This window comes from Hemiscyllium ocellatum, chromosome X, assembly GCF_020745735.1.
Source record: "Hemiscyllium ocellatum isolate sHemOce1 chromosome X, sHemOce1.pat.X.cur, whole genome shotgun sequence".
Classification (NCBI taxonomy): Eukaryota; Metazoa; Chordata; class Chondrichthyes; order Orectolobiformes; family Hemiscylliidae; genus Hemiscyllium; species Hemiscyllium ocellatum.
In genome coordinates this window covers 15,608,152-15,628,793 of record NC_083453.1, presented here as the reverse complement: position 1 = coordinate 15,628,793, position 20,642 = coordinate 15,608,152, and the positions used below count along the sequence as shown (strand labels likewise).

General features: G+C 41.8%; 1 protein-coding gene across 2 annotated transcripts; it reads left to right on the top strand.

The window, feature by feature from the left end:
- Positions 1–2,851: 2,851 nt before the first annotated feature.
- Positions 2,852–19,664, top strand: LOC132805839 (ADP-ribosylation factor 3-like). 2 transcript variants are annotated; one of them, XM_060821144.1, is made up of 7 exons: positions 2,852–2,920; positions 9,419–9,485; positions 10,955–11,062; positions 14,572–14,781; positions 15,630–15,740; positions 16,550–16,674; positions 18,130–19,664. In XM_060821144.1, the coding sequence occupies exons 4-7, from the start codon at positions 14,640–14,642 to the stop codon at positions 18,286–18,288; spliced, it is 537 nt and encodes a 178-aa protein (XP_060677127.1). In that variant the 5' UTR covers positions 2,852–2,920; positions 9,419–9,485; positions 10,955–11,062; positions 14,572–14,639; the 3' UTR covers positions 18,289–19,664. The 2 variants fall into 2 exon arrangements, with proteins under 2 accessions (XP_060677127.1, XP_060677126.1); XM_060821143.1 differs by lacking the exon at positions 10,955–11,062 and having other exon boundaries at positions 2,859–2,920.
- The last annotated feature ends 978 nt before the right edge of the window (positions 19,665–20,642 follow it).

The following is a 20,642-nucleotide window of genomic DNA, read 5'->3' as shown; positions in this document are numbered from 1 at the left end:
GGTTACTCTTCGGCGGGTCGGTGTGGACTTGTTGGGCCAAAGGACCTATTTCCACACTGTAGGGAATTTAATCTAACAGCATGGGATCAATTCCTATACCAGCTGAGATCACCATGAGGGTCCTGCCTTCTTGACCGTACCACTTACCTGAGGCATGGTGACCCTCAGGTTAAAATCACCGCCTGTTGTCTCTCTAATGGGACAGCAATCCTCTGAGACTTTGGCAACTTTACCTCTCTTTCCTCCTTCCAGACAATCTTTAAAACCTACCTATTTGATCAAGATTCTCGTCATCTGCCCTAATATGTGGCTCGGTGTCACACTTTCTTTGACAATGCTCCTGTGAAGCACTTTGGAAGGTTCTACATCAATATAATATTGTTGTTAATGTAAATAGATATAATATATCAAGTTTTAAGACATATAAACAAGGAGCAGGTACAGGCTACTCAGCCCCTTTGAGCCTGCTCTGGCGTTCAATAAGATGAGGTTCATCTAATTGTAACTTTAAATCCACATTCCCTCCTACCTATTCCTGATAACTTCGCGACTCCTTGTTTAACAAAAATCTATCTACCTTTGCTTAAAAAAAAAATTCAAGGACCCTGCTTCCACCACCTTTTGACGAAGAGAGTTCAAAAGATTTACTACTCGATGAGAGAATAAAATTTGCCTCATCACTGTTTTGAATGGAAAACCCTGACATTTAGATAGCGACCCCTGGTTCGAGATTCTTCCACAATTGGAAGCATCCTCACCACAACTACCCTGTCAAGGTCCCTCAGGATTTTTACAAAGTTGCCACTTACTCTTCTAAATTCCAGCAGATACAAGCCTGTTGAGTCTTTCCTCACAAACCCATTTATTCCAAGAATTAGTATGGCAAATCTTCTCCGAAATGCTTCCAGCGATTAACATTCTTCCTTAAATAAGGTGAACAATACTGCAGACAGTATCCGAGATGTAGTCTCACCTGTGCACTATATAATGAACCACAACCTTCATAGTTTATACACAATTCCCCTTGCAGTAAATTATAACATTGTGTTAGCATTCCTAATTACATATTGTACCTGTGTAAGTTTTTTTGTTGTGATTCATGTACTCAGAAAGGCAGATCCCTCTGCATCGCAGAACTTGGCAATCTCTCACTATTTAGATAATATGCTTTTTTTCTTAATTCTCTTTACAACATTTTATATATATATATATATATATATAAAAGCCAGGTTTCTTTAATTAACTTTAATTCAATGGTCTAGTACAATTAGAAAATGCAAAAATGAATTGGGTGAGATTGCATGTGGATGAGTTTATCTTTTAGAGCCAGTCACCCATGCCAGTCACGAATGAGAAGCCTTGAATTTAAGGCCCCAATCTTGTTTACTTCAAACGAGGGCAAATCAGAGTGTCAAATTCCCTATCTAGCAACAAGATGGATGTTCTGGGAGAGTATGATCTTACAAATTACAGTATATGATTATGGGGTGGTGATGGGGTCCTAAGGTGACAGAGGAAAAGATTATTTTTGAGCTCATCTTAGGTGATAACATCCTGATATCATGAAAGGCACTATACAAATCTAATGTTTTTTAAAATTATTATGAAAACAAATGAGAGTAAATCCCAGTTGGAGGTTTTGATGGCAGAATAAAAAGAAGCAAAGAAAATATCTACTGGTAATAGAAATGGAAGGGTTGTTGGGGGTGAGGGTGGAGGTTGTTGGGGGGCAGGGGAAGCAAGAAAGAGATTCAATTTAAGAATCTCCCATAATGGGACTGCTGAGAGTTAGCGTACTACAGTACTAGTAATCCAGAGGCCCAGGGAATGCCACCACGGCAGCTAGTAGAATCTGAATTCAATTGATAAGTCTGGAACATTTTACAAATTAAAATTAAAAGCTTCCACTGACTGGGAAACTATTGAAGTTGCTGTACAAACCCACCTGGTTCACTAATGTCCTTTACAGAAGGAATCTGTCATCCTTACTTGTCCTGGCCTACTTGTGACTCCACACCCACGGCAACGTAGTTGACTCTCAACTGCCCTCTGAAATGGCCGAGTGAGACATTTGCCTATACCAAATAGTGACAAGAGTTGAAAAGGAATGTAACCAATTAGAATAGCAGGCTTTGACCTTGGCACTGGAATTGCCAAGGCACACTGTGCCCAGTGCACAGTGCCAAATCAGCTTTCATAAGGGAAAGTGTTGGTTTAGATTAGATTACAGTATGGAAACAGGCCCCTCGGCCCAACAAGTCCACACCAACCCTCCGAAAAGTAACCCACCCAGACCCATTTCCCAACATTTATCCCTGTAATACTATGGAACAATTTATCATGGTCAATTCACCTGACCTGCACATCTTTGGACTGTGGGAAGAAACCGGAGCATCCGGAGGAAACCCACGAAGACATGGGGAGAATATGCAAACTTCACACAGACAGATGCCCAAGACTGGAATCGAACCTGGGACCTTGGCAGCAGCGCTCACCACTGAGCCACCATGCTGCCCATGGTGTAGTGATAATATCACTGTACAAGTAATCAAGGACTCCAGGCTGTTGTTCTGAGGACATGGCTTCGAATCCCACCAGATGGTGAAATATGAATTTAATAAAAATGTGGGAATAAAAAGACAACCAATGGCAATCCTGTAACCACTATCGAATAAAAACCCATCTGCTTCACTAATGCTTACCTGGGCTGGCCCAATAGTGACCGTAGCAGTGTAGCTGACAATTAGGGATAGGCAATAAATGCTGGCGCTGCCATGGGGAGAGAGAAAAGGTGGGATTGAGCTGCCAACTCTGAATGACGGAGAGGCAGAAGTCGCGCCTTCGCGTGACGGTTTAAATAGCTGCTCTCGCGGGGTTTGGAGCTTGGAAGAGTGACGTGTTTTGCAGCGAGGAGTGGGCGGTGAGTGAGTTTGTTGGAGTTAAGGGAAGAGGAAAATAAAAGTATTCCTGTAAATCACCTTTTACCCTGAGCCGAGTTAGACGATGGTGTAGATAGGCTCAGCCTTCTTGTTCATCCTCTTTCCTCACAATTGCTTGGATTCGAGGCTGTCGAATGAACAGGTCGCCAGCGGCCTGAGCTGAAAGGCTCTCCCCGGAAGAGAGTTGTTCCTGTTCCCGTCTTTGCGACGCTCGTTCCCTGCATTTCTCCTCTTAACCCATTCACGGCTCCATCTTGTGATCCGTTTCTGGACGCATTCGGGCTTGCTGCTTTTTAAAGTCGTCTCTCACTTAGTGATTTACCAGTCTTTGCAAGGCTTAAAATATAAAAGTTTTTAAAATTAAGAAATGTCTGTTTTCTCTCAGACAGGCAGGAGACTGGGAGAACACCAAGTCAGGTAGCATTAGGAGGTGGAGAAGTCGATGTCTCGGGACTGGGGATGGGTGTGAGGGGAGCTGCAGGTAAAGTTGGGGGAGGGGTAGAGTAGTGATAGATGAACGCAAGTAGAGAGTATAGTCTGGAGACAAAAGAAAACTATAGATGCTGGGTTCTAAAGTAGACAACCAGGAGGCTGGAAGAAGGCAGCATCAGGTGGTGGGGAAATTGACGTCTTGGGTATAACCCTTCTCTGCTCGCAACTTCTATCCGTCTCGGTGCTTCCTGCACTAAAGTTTTAATGACCGTCCTGTTAAGAGGTGCAATAGGAACGCCCATTGAACAGTGTTTACGCTTTCATTTTGCACGGGGATTTTAACGTGAGGTAAAAGTTGTTTTTGTGTAAGTTATTTTGTGCCATTGCTGCTTGTTACTGGGCATTGGCTGGTACTGTACCTTGTCCTTGTATGCAAAGTGATATTGTAGTTTTTGTTTTTGTAAACATTCTGCAAGCTGGGGTGCTCACATTTCTTTTTGCATGTGAGCAACTTTAAGCTGCTTCCCACAGAGTTGATACTGACGGATGTGATTTCTTTTAAGCCTCTCAGCACCAGGGTCCTAGGTTCAATTCCATCCTCCGGTGATTGTGCAAACTCCACACAGACAGAAATTCTCGCCATGTCTGCGTGGGTTTCCTCCAGGTGCTCAGGTTTCCTCGCACAATCCAAAGATGTGCAGGTCAGGTGAATTCGCCATGTTAAATTGCCCATAGTATTGGGTGTGTTAGTCAGAGGGGAGTGGGTTGCTCTTTGAAGGGTTGGTGTGGACTTGTTGGGCTGAAGGGCCTGTTTCCACACTAAGGAATCTAATCTTAAAGTTCAAACTGAGGCCACTAGATCAGTGATGGCCCTTGACATCAAGGCTGTATTTGACGGAGTGTGGCATTGAGGGCTCTAGCAAAACTGGAATTAGTGAGTACGGTATTAGGGAGCAGGTCTGTGCTGGTTGGAGTAATACCTGGCAGATAGGAAGATAGTTTAGTTGTTTATTTCCAGGATGTCCTCAGCAGGAGTTCCTCAAGATAGTATCCTTTGTCCAACCATCTTCAGCTGTTTCATCAATTATCTTCCCTTCATGGGTCAGAAGTAGGGATGTTTGCCGATGGTACAAAATTCAGCACCATTTGTCAATCCTCTGCTACTGAAGCAGTCAATGTTCAAATGCAACAAGGTCTGGACAATATCCAGACTTGGGCTGAGAAGTGGCAAGTAAGAGTCATGTCACAAATGCCAGACGATGACCATCTCCAATAAGAGACCATCTAATCACTGTCCCTTGACATTCAATGATGGGGAGGTGATGGCCTAGTGTATTAGGCCATGGGAGTATTAATCCAGAGACTTGGGTAATGTTCTGGGGGGCAGTGGTTCAAATCATGTCATTTCACATGGTGAAAATTAAGTCCAGTAGAAGTTTAGAATTAATTAATGATTTCATGATATTTGAAAAACCCATTGCTATCCTCAATACTCTGGCCTGTGTGTGACTCTAGACCCGCAGCATTGTAGTTGTCTCTTGATGGCCCTTGGGGCAATTAAGGATGGTAATAAATGCTGGCCTAGCCATTGACCAAAACTCAACTGGGCTTTCTGCATAAACAGTGGTGACCAGAACAGGTCAGAGGCTAGAAATATTGTAGAACTCCACCTGGCTCACTTGCCTGGATGGGTGCAGCTCTAAATCAGAGTCGAGTGTGTGTTGCTGGAAAAGCACAGCAGGTCAGGCAGCATCCTGAGCAGGAAAATCAACGTTTCAGGCTAGAAGCCTTCATCAGGAATGAGGCTGAGAGCCTCGGGGGTGGAGAAATAAATGGGGGCTGGGGAGAAGGTAGCTTAGAGTGCAATAGGGGGATGGAAGTGGAGGTAAAGGTGATAGGTTGGCGAGGACTTGAGGGGGACTCTGAGATCTTTGGAGAGAGAGCCTACCTTGAAGTTCTTATCTACGATTACCTGAGTTCCTCCTCACTGTACTCCCCAAGTCCTGTCCTCTGCTGCTCTGACCTTCCCCCCCCCCTCTATCCACCTATTGCACTCTTAGCCAACTTCTCCCCAGCCCCACCTCCCTCCCACTTATCTCTCCACCTCCTGAGGTTCTCAGTCTCATGCCTGATGAAAGGCCCTGGCCTGAAACATCGATTCTCCTACTCCTTGGATGCTGACTGACCTGCTGTGCTTTTCTAGCAACGCATTCTACTCTGATCTGCAGACCTCACTTTCTCCTTGTAGCTCTAATGTCACTCAAAGCTGGACAAAGGATACTGTTTGATTGGCACCATCTCCACTGTGGCTGTATATGCTGCAGCTACTCAATCTACAAATTCAGAAATTCACCAAAGATCCTTCAACAGCACCTTCCAATGCATAACCACTTCCATCTAGAAGGACATGGGCAGCAGATGTATGGGAATGCCTCCAAGCCCTCAACATCCTGACTTGGAAATATGTCTCCTTCCTTTACTGTCAAATCTATATTCTGGAATTCCATCCAGGTTATTTTAGCTCACCCATAGCATGTGGACTGCAGTGGTTAGAATAAGCAGCTTAGCACTAATTTCTCAGGGTGGCTCCGGTTGGGTAATAGTGTTGGCAAGCCAGTGGCACCCACATTTTGAATGAAAGAAGAAAAGATTTACAAGGGTGTTGGCAGGGTTGGAGGATTTGAGCTATTGGGAGAGGTTGAATAGGCTCTGGCTGTTTTGCCTGGAGCATTAGAGGCTGTGGGGTGAGCTTAGAAGTTTATGAAATCATGAGTGGCACGGATAGCATAAATAGTCATTTCCCTGGCATAGAGTCCAGGACTAGAGGGCAGAGGTTTAGGGTAAGAGGGGGAAGATATAAAAGGGACCTAAGGGGCAACTTTTTCAGAGGGTGGCATGTGTATGGAATGATCTGCCAGAGGAAGTGGTGGAGGCTGGTACAATTGCAACATTTGAGGCATCTGGATGGATATATGAATAGGAAGGGTTTGGAGGGATGTGGGCCAGGTGCAACTAGATTATGTTGAGATATCTGGTTGGCATAGACTAGTTGGACCGTGGGGTCTGTTTCCATGCTGTATATCTCTGTAACTGAGTTTATTTAATGTAGCTGCTTCTTGGTGATTGAAGTCGATAAGAAATTTAAATTAAGTATTCCACGGTGAAACTTTGTTTGAAGCAGTTAGGTCATATTGCTTCAGAGGAGAACTTGCTGCTTTGAGGCCGCTAGTTTGAAAGCTGTTGTTTGTATTGGAGTTGGAAGTTTAATTGTTTCACTTGGAAGGGTTATTAGATTTTTAAAGGCTATGATGGATTGCTTCATGAAAGGTTCTTTGATTATACTTCTGCCTTCTAATTGCAGACTACCATTTGGTGTGACAAACTTAAATGTCTGATCACTGACCATGAATATTTAGTGATATTTCATTTTTACTGTCTGCAAACTCTTACAGTTCAGTTGGAACATCACTGGCTGAGTGTAAACTGGAGATGGTTATCTTACTGCAATATTCTGTCTCTGTATATTGTGGTCACGTGCATATAAGAATATTAATCTTGCAACTTTTTAAAATCACCTGTTTTTATTATTTACCAACATGTAATAGGGTTTATTCAAAAGATCTTTCAAAGACCTGGTTCATGTATCATGGGCTAAATGGCCTGTTTGTCTCCAATGCAGTGTTTGTGAGATCCTGCCAGCTTCTAATGTAAGCTGGGTGTGGTATTCAAATGTCAAATGGGCATTTATTACAAATTGTGTACAAACACTATATTCCTCAGGTACAGAGATGTTGAGGGTAATGCTAACCTATTAAACGGCAACACAGCCGCATCATTCTACTTGGTTAACATGCCTTGTGATCTAATAAGTAGATTGAGTTGTTTGTACCCTTCGGTTCGCATGTTATGACAGTGATATTATGAGTATGACTTTTAAATGTATACTGAACATGGTGAAATTCATCCCAATTGACCAGAAAGAAGCGTAAACCAGCTATTGTGGCATGTTTGCCTGATACTTCCCAAAGCACAGTGCACTATATTCTACACTGGGTGCAGTTGTCTGTGATTAAATGGAAAATTGCAGTGATCTGTTTAATGAAGCTTTATGGAATGCATGTCCAAACTGTTTGATCAATAAACATTAGGTATCATGATTTGGTTCCTGTTACTTGAATTTTTCACTTGTGTTCTCTCTGCTTTTATTTTCCAGATTTTGTTAGATCATTATTCAAGAGCAGGAGTGTAGGGTTGTACACATCTGCCAAAGATTATTGTAAGGAGCACTAAATACACATGGGAAGTGTTTTGTAAATAATGCAAATCCTCTGGGCAGCAGTGGAATCTTCAGTGACTGTTGTAGCACCTGTTCAAGGCATGGCAAGCTTTTGAAATGAAGTGATCGTTAGATACAGAACTGGCTCAAAGGTAAAAGACTGGAAGGCTGTTTTTTCAGACTGGAGGCCTGTGACCAGTGGAGTGCCACAAGGATTGGTGCTGGGTCCTTGCTTTTGTCATGTACATCAATGATTTGGATGCGAGCATAAGAGGTACAGTTAGTAAGTTTACAGATGTCACCAAAATTGGAGATGTAGTGGACCTCAGATTACAACAGGATTTTGACCAGCTGGGCCAGTGGGCTGAGAAGTGACAGATGGAGTTTAATTCAAATAAATGTGAGGTGCTGCATTTTGGCAAAGCAAATCTTAGCAGGACTTGTACACCTAATGGTAAGGTCCTAGGGAGTGTTGCTGAACAAAGAGACCTTGGAGTGCAGGTTCATAGCTCCTTGAAAGTGGAATCGCAGGTAGATAGGATAGTGAAGAAGGCGTTTGGTATGCTTTCCTTTTTTATTGGTCAGAGTATTGAGTACAGGAGTTGGGTGGTCATGTTGTTGTGGCTGTGCAGGACATTGGTTAGGCCACTGTTGGAATATTGTGCGCGATTCTGGTCTCCTTTTTGGAAAGATGTTGTGAAACTTGAAATGGTTCAGAAAAGACTTACAAGGATGTTGCCAGGTTTGGAGGATTTGAGCTACAGGGAGAGACTGAACAGGCTGGGGCTGTTTTCCCTGGAGCGTCGGAGGCTGAGGGGTGTCCTTTTTAGAGGTTTATAAAATGATGGGCATGGATGGGATAAATACAGTCATTTCCCTGGTGTCAGAGTCCAGAACTAGAGGGCGTAGGTTTAGGGTGAGAGGGGGAAAGATTTAGACCTAAGGAGCAACTTTTTTGCACAGAGGGTGGTACATGTATGGAATGAGCTGCCAGAGGATGTGGTAGAGGCTGGTACAATTGCAACATTTAAAAGGCATTTGGAGGGATATGGGCCGGGTGCTGGCAGGTGGGACTAGATTGGGTTGGGATATCTGGTCAGCATGAACGGGTTAGACCGAAGGGTCTGTTTCCATGTTGTACATCTGACTCTGACTAGATGGAAAGAATGTCTTAGCAAACTTGATGAGAAACTGTGTTTTGGGGTGGGGCAGGGGGAGTAGTTGCAATTGTCTCTTCCCTTGACTGGTCCTGGAATCGAGGAAACAATGTGTGAAGTACAATGTCACGGCATGGTCGAACCATAGAAATTATAAAGCCGTGAAGCAGTTATTTAGCCTATATCATCCATGCTGGCCCAAATGCTCTTTCTAATCCTATCTTCCTGCACGTGATCTATAGCCGTGCAGATCTAACTTCTCTTTTTTTTTAAAAGGGTCTCTGCCTCCACCAACACAAGCAGTGAATTCAAGAAAGCTCACTAGCCTTTTTTTTTCAAAACTTTCCTCACATCTCCTCTAATCTTTCTGCTGCTTAGCTTGAACCTGACATCCGATTCTGAACTAGTGTTATCCCTCAGTTGTCTTTGTTCAAAGGAAAGCAATCCCAACCCCCTCCGATCTCTCCTTGTAGCTCTAATTCTCCAGCCCTGGTGGCATTCTAGTAAATCTTCTCTGCACACTCTCCAGAGCCATTATGTCCTCACCAGACTCAGTTTTATTATTATCCCTACTAGTTGACAATTTTTTTTGACTTTGCTTATTTTCTTTGCAGTGGGTGATATCTCCAATTTACTAAAATTGGACTTGGCTGAGCCTGTGCAGTGTGCAGCTGTGTTTTTGTAAGTATTTTTGACTCTTCCCCTCAAACTTGCATTTAGTGTCATTTTTGCGACCTTTGAAAATTATGCATACATAATGTTGGTTTTGAAATTCGGAGCTGCATCCTACCAAAGGCTTTACTGTATTGAGATTAAGCCAGAGGCTAGCAGACTTTACGCTGTAGGTAAGTGCAAATACATTAAGCAAGCTAGCCCTCTGTCTGATTTTAATGTAAGCTTTTGCATAATTAAGAATTCAATTAGAGCTTTGGAGTCAGCATCTTGACTTTTTGGGGCTGTCTTATTTATAGATGGAAAAAGTCATCCAACTGGTTTCTAATTTTGAGCTGTCATCTTTTTATTCGGGAGCCAGGTAGAGCTGCTGATCTGATTGAAGCAGCAGGTAATGTGTATTTAAAGTTTAGAGCATAGTGCCTATAATTCAGAATAATCTGGGTTTATTGTTTAAACTCTGCAAATGTGTCTATTTACAAAATCCTATTTGGGGATTTGATCCTTCTATGTTCTTTCAGATGGCTTGCCATGCTAATGCATAGATTCTGATCTGTTAGAAAATTAACTCCTGGACATTCAGGAAAGCTTAATGCAGAGTTGATAAAGGGGAACTTGTAGCTATGTATTGGGGTCTCCAGAAGGCATTTGCCATAAGCTGCTTGGACAAGATAAATGTTCATAGTATGAAGGTAATGGATTGTGCATTGGCTAAGGCACAGCAAATAGTCAGGATTAATGGATCTTCAGGTTAGTGACATAGCTAGTGGTGTGCCACATGGATCCGTCTTAAGGCATCAATTATTTGTTAGCTAGTGGACAGTTAAGGTTATAAGATTACAAAGATTTTGGATGTATGTTTGCTCGCTGAGCTGGAAGGTTCATTTTCAACTTTGTCCGGAGGCTCACTGAAGATATTACCTAGTAGGGTGATGAAATGTCTGAAAATGAACCTTCCAGCTTAGCTAACAAACATACATCCAGAACCTCAACCTGAGCTACAAATCTTCTCCACTTGCTAATTAAAGATTTATAAAATCATGAGGTGAATGGTTTGTGGTGGATGTGTGTACAGTTACAATATTTAGACATTGGATGAATGCATCAATAATTCCTGTTATGGTGAAGGGCAAGGCTGGTAGGTGTAGGGAAAGTTGGATGACTAAATATTCGAGGCTTCATTTCCTCTTTGGGTGGGGGTGGAGCGAAAAACATGTCCAGTGTAGATGGCCGAGATTGAGTGAATCCCTAGGAGAGTATAAAGGTAATAGATTATACTTAAGTGGGGGGAAATTGGCTGGGTGAAAAGGAGACATGAGAACTTCAGCAAATTGGGTTAAGGAGAATTCAAAGGTATTCTACTTTGTTTAAGGACAAAAGGGTAACTAGGGAAAGAATAGGGCCTCTTAAAGATCAGCAAGTGTGCCTACATGTGTAAATGCAGGAGATGGTGATACTAAATGAGTATTTTGTATCAGTGTTTTACTGTAGTGAAGGATACAGAAGATTGAGAATTTGAAGAAATAGTGACATCTTGAAAACCTTCCACGTGACCGAGGTGGTGCTGGATGTCTTAATGCATAAAGGTAGAACTCCTAGGACTTGATTAGATGTACCCTAGAAGTCTGTGGGAAGCTAGAAGTGATTGTTGGGCCCCTTGCTGAGGTATTTGGATCACTGGTAGTCATGTGCTGGAACACCAGAGCTTGGCTTATGTGGTGCAACTCCTTGGGAAAGCTCGTAAGGAAAAGCTAGGGAACTATAGACCAGTGAGTCTGTGGTGGGCAAGTTGTTGGAGAGAATTCTGAAGGACAAAATTTACATGTATTTGGAAAGGCAAGGACTGATGTGGGGTGATCAATGTGGCCTTTTGCATGGAAAATTGGCTAACCTAAAGATTGAGGTGTTTTCTCTTTTGAAGAAGTAACCGGTTTGAGGGCAGAGCAGCAAATGTGATCCACATGGACTTTAGTAAGCATTCAGCAAGGTTCGTTGTGGTAGACTGGTTAGACCACAGAATATAGGGAGAACTAGCCATTTGGGTACAGAACTGGCTCCAAGGTAGACCGGGAAGTGGGAAGGTTGCTTTTGGGATATGAATGTAGGAGGTATGGTTAGTAAACTTGTAGATGATGCCAAAATTGATGCAGTGGACAGCAAAGACTTTTACCTCCGAACATTCTGATCTTGATCAGATGGGTCAATAGGCTGAAGAATGGCAGATGGAGCTTAATTTGGATAAACGTAAAGTGCTGCATTTTGGAAAGGTAAATCTGGGCAGGACTTCTACATTTTAATGGAAATGTCTTGGAGTGTTGCTGAACAAAGACAAAAGTAGAGTTGTAGGTAGATAAGATAGTGAAGGTGGTGTTTGGTATGCTGTCCTTTATTGGTCAGTGCATGGAGTTGGGAGGTCATGTTGCGGCTGTACTGGACATTGGTTAGGTTGTTTTTGGAATATTGTGTGCATTTCTGGTCTCCCTACTATAGGAAGGATGTTGTGAAACTTGAAAGGGTTCTGAAAAGATTTACAAGGATGTTGCCAGGGTTGGAGGGTTTGAGCTATAGGGAGAGGTTAAATATTTAAAATCTGATTGAAGATTTGTAGCTCGGGTATCCGTTGTTGTGGTTCTGCTCGCCGAGCTGGAAGTTTTTGCTGCAAACGTTTCGTTCCCTGGCTAGGGAACATCATCAGGGCTGTTGGAGCCTCGTGTGAAGCACGCTTCACACGAGGCTCCAACAGCCCTGATGATGTTCCCTAGCCAGGGAACGAAACGTTTGCAGCAAAAACTTCCAGCTCGGCGAGCAGAACCACAGAGGTTAAATAGTCTGGGGCTGTTTTCCCTGGTAATTTGGAGATTGAGATGACCTTCTTAGAAGCTTAAAATCACAAGGAGCATGGATACGATGAATAGTTGTTCTTTTCTCTCCCAGGGTTGTGGAGCCCAAAACTAGAGGGCATAGGTTTAAGGTGAGAGGGGAAAGATTTAAAAGGGATCTAAAAGGCAACACTTTCATGCAAAGGATGGTATGTTTATAGATTGAGCTGCCAGAGGAAGTGGTGGAGGCTGGTTTAATTGCAACAATTGTTATCTAGATGGGTATATGAATCGGAGGAGGGATATGGGCTGGATGCTGGCAAATAGGACTAGGTTAACTTAAGATGTCTGGTTGGCAATCTAATCCCATTGGCCAGCATTTGGCCCATCTCCCTCCAAACATTCCTTAATCAGCTGTACAACATAGAAACAGACCTTTCAGTCCAACTTATCAATGCCAACCAGATATCCTGAATCATTGACAAATTACACTGAAGGTTCTGTTCCATGCTGTACAGCTGACTTTAAGGAATGTTTGGAGGGAGATGGGACTAGTTCAGTTTATGGCCAGCATGGGCTGGTTGGACTGAAGGGTCTGTCAATGGGCTGAGGAGTGGCAGATGGAGTTTAAGTTTGGTGAAAAACCAAGGGCAGGATGAATACAATTAATGGTAGGGCCCTGGGTAACATTTGTAGAACAGATCTGGGGATTCAGGTACATAATTCTTTTTGAAATTTGCATCATGTGTGGGTAGGGTGGTCTTTAGCACATATGCCTTTGCTCAGATCTTTGTGGATAGGAGTTGGTCATGTTGATGAGTCATCTTCTGGAGCACTATAGAGTTCTGGTCATCCTGCTATGTGAAGGATATTAGTAATTGAGGTGTGTTCAGAAAGAATTTACCAGGGTGTTGCTGAGAATGGGAGGTTTAAGTTGTAAAGATATGGTGGGACTTTTTTTAACTGCAGTGTAAGAGGTTGAAGGGTGACCTTTAGATGTTTATGCAATCATAAGGGGCATAGATAGTGAATAGCAAGGGTCTTTTCTGCAGCCTGAGGTGTTCAAGACTGGTGTTTTTAAGGATCTTAATAAGAGGCAGCCTTTTTGGAGTGGTTAAAGTACAGAATGAACTGCCTGAGGAAGTATGGATGCAGGTATAGTTACAACATTTAAAAGATACATGGATCAGGAAAGTTTGGATGGATATGGGCCAAACCCAGGCAAGTGGGACTATTGGTTTGGAAACCTGATTGGCATGGACTAGTTGGACTGAAGACTGTTTCTGTGCTGTATGACTCTTTTGTCTATATTAAATTATTTGTTTGCCAAGTCATTATCTAAAATTGATACTTTAAGTGGGAGGGTCTGAGAGGTTGAGGATGTAGAACTCGAAGAGGATAGAGATACATTGTGGGCAAAAAAGGGCAGATGGCTTTTTTTTAAGGGAAGTGTGGCAGGATGCACTTGAGGAAGAATCAAAGTGCAGCACAAAGGGACCTGGGTGTCCTTGTGCATGGAAACAAAGTTAGCATGCACATGCAGCAAGTAATTTTAAGGTCAGTTGAATTTGGCTGCACTGTTAGTGTGCTATTTTTAAAAGTAGGACAGCCTTGCTAAATTGTACAGTGTTGAGGCTGCATGCTGGAGTAGCGAGTTAAGTTTGATCCCCTATATTGATAGGTTATACTGGCAGTGGGGGGGCTGTTCAAAAGTGATTCACAAAGCTGTTTCCTGGGATGAAGGTATTGACTTCTTGGGAATGACTGAACAAATTAAGCCTTCCCTCATGAGTTTGGAAGAATGAGAGGTGATCTTAATGTAACACCAGATTCTGAGGGAGCTTGGCAGGATGGGGTAAAAATGTTCTTACCAGTGAGGGAATCTTGAATTAGGGGACACAATTGGCAAATCTGGGAATATTTAAAACCCAGATGTAAAGGAATTGTTTTGAATTGTAGAGAATTTCAGACTATTTGTGGAGGCTAGATCACAAGCATTTGAGGCAGTGGATAGTTTTTTAGTGTGAATTGAAGGCTGGCTTGCACAAGAGTTGAGACCTGAGCAATATCAGCCATGACCTTGTTGAATGACAAGTCAGGCTTGAGTGGCTGAAAGGCCTGCTCCTGTCATTATTATGTAAAGTGGTGCTTAAGAATTAGTGGGTGTTCTTTTCAAGATGAATTCTGGTGATCTTTTTTTTTCTCTCTGGTGTTTGGATTCTAGCTTGGAGACTTCAGTGATCCGATCATGCTTTTTTTTTCCTCCCTCCCTATAGGTGGTGATAGACCTCTATAATCAAGTAGAAACTTCCTGAAATCAGTGGAGGAAAACAAGTGATTGACCATGGGAATCTTGATGTCTCTTAAACAATACTTTTCAATGAAAGAAATAAGAATTCTCATGATTGGTCTGGATGCTGCTGGAAAAACTACCATTCTGTACAAATTGAAGCTTGGTGAAGTTGTTACCACCATTCCCACGATTGGTATGTTTAGTTCCTCTTCCCTTCTGGAATAATAATTGAAGAGTTAGTACCACATCAAGCTTATCTGATTTGTATGGGTTTCACTTTTTTAGGTTAAATTACTAACTCCTTTATTTTAGATAGTATAGCTGTGGGCTGAAAGATAATTCTTATATCAAGTTTACAGAAAAGACTCGAGTGTACTCATCAAAAAACCAGAGCAAGACTATTCTCATTGCACTTTCCAGCACTTAGCCTGTAATGTTTTAAATACCTTAGCATCACAAGTGTGCATGACATTACATAGTATTTGAGTTTCTGCCTCTCCCACCCTTGCAGGCAGTGAGTTCCAGGTTTCCATGTGTGGGACCAGTCTGCAGTTAGTGCGTTTTTTAAAATTGCACATAAAAACATCCTTTGTCTTGACACTAGTTACATATTAGTAGTAGTTTTCTTTGCTGCTTTATCATCTCCATGAGAGCACAGCTGTTTGTTTGGATAACTGGGCTCAGCCAAATCTCCAACAATGAGAGCAAGTGGAAATAATTCAGTGCTGCCTTGTGAGGCAGCAAAAGCCTAATTAAATCCAGGTCCTGCAATACTGAAGTAAAGATCCTTGCTGGAGGGCAGCTGCTTTAAACCAAAAAGAAGCAAATTTTTTTTCCCATTACTATATCTGATGGTTTTGAAAATGCAGCACTAACTAATGCAGTTTTACCTTTTTCTATGCCTAGTTCTATCTAACTGAGCTCAAGGGACTGCAGTAGTGCTGACCAGCTCTCCTAGCTAGATAGACTTAAGCATTCTAGGAGGAAAAAGGAAAATGTGAATAAAGCTGGTAAGAGTAACCTGTTTTATTTCTCTCTCAGGTTTTAATGTTGAGACGGTAGAATACAAAAACTTCAGTTTCACTGTGTGGGACGTTGGTGGCCAGGACAAAATTCGATCACTGTGGCGTCATTACTTCCAGAACACACAAGGTATAAGAAGTGATTCTGCTTTTAATTTTCCTTCACTTAAATAAGTTGGCCCTATTTAGCATCTCTAAGAGAAAGGAACAGACACTTGTCCTGAGGTTTTGCCTCTGGGTTCTGTATATGATTCAATGTTTCTTTAATGGTTTGTAGAAATGTAAACCAAGTTGTCTGTTTTTAATCTTTTTCCATCGCAGAAGGTATTCGGTTAGATATTGGTCATTATTTGGTTCCTAACTTTTTTTTTTGCTCACTTGGAATCATCAGATTGATACCAGGGGTTTAAAAGGGTTAAACTGCCATGTGCATGATTATACAGTGACTTTTTTTTTTATTAATCTAACACTAGGAAATCTCATTTCCTGCTGAGAATCCAGAATGGGAGCAGCAGTTTATAGCTGGAGCTAGACCATTTGGGAATGAAACTACTTTTTGCAAGTAGTGATTATATCTCAAAGATGCTTAAACTGATTTAAACTCAAGTTTTTGCTTAAGATTATTAGAGTTTGCAACAAAAGTTGGTGAATAGATGAGTCACAGATCAGCAATGATCTGGTTGAATAGCTGAACATGCTCAAGGAGCTGAATGGCTAACTTGTTTGTGTTCTTTCAGATGCAAGGTTCCTATTATGTGAATTAACAGCCCATCTCAAAAGGGCCTACAACCATGAACCATAATATACTCTGTGTAATAAACCTTGGATAGACCTCCTGCCTGCCCTTGTCATCAAGTTGGTGATTTAAGGACTTGAAGGAGAGGCTAAGCGAAAGAAATATTAACCATTTGAGATGAGCTTTCTTTTTTAATCCTCTAGGGTTGATATTTGTGGTTGATAGTAATGATAAAGAGCGTGTGTCTGAGGCACGTGAGGAACTAATGCAGGTGCTTGCAGAGGATGAGTTGCACAATGCTGTTCTTCTTGTCTTTGCCAACAAACAGGTAAATGAACTGTTGGAGTCCAAGGTAGTTGCACTGGATGAGTAGTAAAACAGCCAGTACAGAGTCTTTGTTCTGCATCAAGCAGTTAATTGCTGGTTTGTCTGGATTGCCACAGATTTGATGTGCATCCCACTCTGAAATGAGTTTTGAATATTAGTGGCACAAATGCATTAATTTTCCATCCTGCCCTGATGTTTTGTTCCAGATGCAATGACTACTCATGACAGTCAATGAGCCAGACTCTTTCTCCCTGCCCTCCCTCTTGACAGGGATATGATCTTTTGGTTTTTCATATGGATCTTTCTAACTTATGGCTGCACTGCAGAATAAGGCACTTGCAAGTGGCGCAGTTATCACCACTAAATGACAATCTGCATATCAACTTGATTGTGCTTTTTATGATAAAGCCAACAAGCTAATTTTGGCCTTAACAAATACCGTATTGCAATTGCTCGATGTTGTTTTACTATCATTTGCCTAGTTTGGGAGAATTGCCTTTCAGTATTGATCCATTCTTTTTATTGGAGTTAGATTCTGCTTCCAACTCCTTTTTTTTCCCGAGCAGTATGTCCTAGTTCGTAACTCTGAATAATTCTCCTTGTCCCACATGTACTTGCCATTTTTTTTGCTTGCTTCCTTGTTTGAATATTCAACCAGTTCATCAACCCTGCCCTTGCTCAACTGTCAACCTCTTCAAACAATTACCAGGAATAAACTACCCCCTCCCAACCATCTCCTGTAGCCCTCTGATCTGTTGCAATGACTCCAATGTTTTACTCCGTCCTATTTGTTGACTCTGTTCTTTAAGTTTATAAGGATTTTTATCTCTTCAACTCTGTCTTGTGTCTCAAGATTTTTCCCTTTCTAAAACCACCACCTTTTTGGTTAGCTGCCTTACTTTGAAACCAAGTAACAAAATATTTTTGATTTTCGTGTGAAGTACCTTGGCCTTTTTAACTACATGAAGGCAGTAAATTAAAATAAAAGCTGATGGTACACTCTCCAGCCTGGATAAACTTAGCATGATGCCTACAGTTGGCTACATGCCTTCATCTAACTTGTAGGTTGCAGCAGAAGTTCCTTGCAATTCTCTTCTCTTTTTTTAAATAAATCGAGCCTTGTGTGCTCTTTAACCAGCCTTGTCAACTTGTTCTGTTAACTGCATGCGTTTCTATACCTACCTCCCCGAATCTTATTAAAATAGGGTACAATACTAAATCATCTTCTATTGTCTTGCAAAATTCATCACTTAATGATACTGCATTAAATGCCTTCTACTGGTCTCTGTCCCTTTGCATTCTGCTGCTATCCCCACTGTTTACTGTTGTGCCAAGGGATTGGTGGGGTGGGGTGGTGCTTTGTTTTTAATTGTGGGCTTTGGAAGTAGGAACAGTTTCACAGGCTTCCTGTAAAGCACTGTAATCCTGAGGTATAAATGTTGCCCCTTCTTCCTAGGATCTGCCGAATGCAATGAGTACAGCTCAAATCTCAGACAAGCTGGGCCTGAATTCTCTGCGCAACCGCATCTGGTATATTCAGGCCACGTGTGCCACCACTGGTGAAGGTCTCTTCAACGGTCTGGACTGGTTAGCTGATCAGTTGAAACACAAGTGAGGACTGCTTTCTCACGATTGTTTGGAAATGTTGACTCACTTGATGAGGTGAATTTAGCCATGCTAACTTTTTTACTTTCATCATTTCCTTGGGGTGTGGCATTTGCTGTTTACTGTCTTGAATCAATGATACACTCAATAGTGTCTTTGATTTTGCTGTAGTCTCTCTTCCAAGACTTGTTCAAGCAGCTCCTGTTAGCTTAATGTGAGAAATTCAAATTTGAACTGGACCTTGCAGAAAGATTTAATGAACCAACAATGCATTAAGATTTTATTCAATCAACAGTGCACCTACTGCATTCCAATAAGATATTTTGCTCCTGTTTTTTAAAATGCACTTTTGACCACTGCTCTAAACTAACAAGCATTTTGTTCAGTTCTTTTGTACTGCATTGCAATCACTGGATTAGTAACTTGTTCTGGATATTTTATATTTTTGCTTAATGCCTAACCAGTAACAGAATAGGTACTACAAAACTAACCTTATTAAATACTTTATCTGTTCACCTCTGCAAAATAGTCTGGTTTTGATGTCTTTGCATGGTTGAAAATATGAATTTTGACTTCATTTTAGTGAATGCACCCAAATGTTTTCTGGAGACTTGCAAAATGTTCTCTTAAACCTGTTCACTGACAGCTTGAGGGGTGGTGGGGAAATCTCGGTTTTTTTTTGTAGAATCAAAATGCTGGAAAACTTGGAACTACATGTCCTCTGTATAATTGGTGGCCAGCTGCCAATTAGAGCAACTTGCCCACACATTTTAGTGTGCTCTGATGTATACCTGGAATTCTCTTTACAATGATTTGATAATCTTCATGTATACTTGGAAGAAAAAGTAGGGAAGGACTTTTCCAACCTGCATGATTTAAGGTTTCCACTGTAGCTGGATGTTGCTGCATGCTGTCAAATGAGTGGATGTAACTGTCCAACCAAAAGTAGTTCAGGATAACTGAAGAAAATGAAAGCCTTTGATACTGCCATTTTTCAATGTTTCTGTTACTGTAACCAAATACACTTTAATCAGTGACTGGGTAGGTTCACTTCATCCTTTCTTGGGTCTAGATTTAGAGCAACATGGAACTGTTAAAGAATTTTTCTAAACCTGAAGTCTGACTGTGTGGTGTTTTAAAATGCATGCTTAAAATTTGATGGGTAGTAACAGATGGAAAATGACTTTTGAGCTGTAAGAGGTAACGAGGGCTGAGGCATGGAATGGGTTAGTAGAATTTGATTGAATCCTGATTCAATCTTTTTTTTAAGAACAAGATAAACAGTTGAGGAGATTGGGAACAGAGTGGACATTATGAAGTTGAAACAAAGGTTGGATTAAGGCAGTGGATTTTTGGTGTGTATTAAAATTGCGACACAAATTTTAATTCCTGGCCTTGTTGCATTGAATTATTTATGAACTGCTTAACCCATCTAACACTGCGATCTATTTACCTGTTTTGTATTATCTGCCTTGAAGTGGAAGGTTTTTGATCAGTCATTTCCAAATTAAGTAAAAAATCAAAAATTTATCCATGAACCTCCCATGGAACTATAGAATTCCTAGAGTGTGGAAAAGGACCATTCAGCCCAACAGGTCCACACCCACCCTGACCCATCCATCCCCTTACCCTATTAGTCTACATTTACCCCTGACTAATACACCTAACCTACACATCCCTGAACACGATGGGCAACTTAGCATGGCCAATTCACCTAGCCTCCACATCTTTAAATTGTGGGAGGAAACCCACACAGACACAGGGAGACTGTGCAAACTCCACACAGCCATTGAGGCTGGATTTTGTTTGCATTTTGTCATAAGGCAGTCTTAAAATATTAAGGCCTTCTGAGCCCAGATACTGCTTGTGTTCATGTGTCCTGCTACAAACCAAGCAGGACTCTCCTATCTTTGCCTTACTCTGAACACTTTTAACCTGTTCCCATCCTATATTGCAAGTGTTGACCTAGGTTGTAATCACTAAATGGCAAGGTTTCAGCCATTCACTCTTTGAACTGACTGTGGTATGCAAGTGCAGAGTGGTGAAGCACCACCTCCTTAAATGAGGAAGAAATACACTGAAGTTTGACCTAGAACAGCCCTTGGGGTGGTTTGGGGGGGGGGAGTGGAGGAGAGGAGGGCGGGGGGGGGAGAGAGGAATTTCAGATTCCTCTTGTTACCATTTAAAGCGGTGTTTTCCAACATCAAAACAAAAATACAAATTGCTGCCAGAGCTCAGCAGGTCTGGCAGCAACTGAGGAGAGAAATCGGTTAATGTTTCAGGCCAAGTAACCTTAAACTTCTAAGGAAGGGTCACTTGACCCAAAACTTTTAACTGATTTCTGTTCTCTGATGCTACCAGACC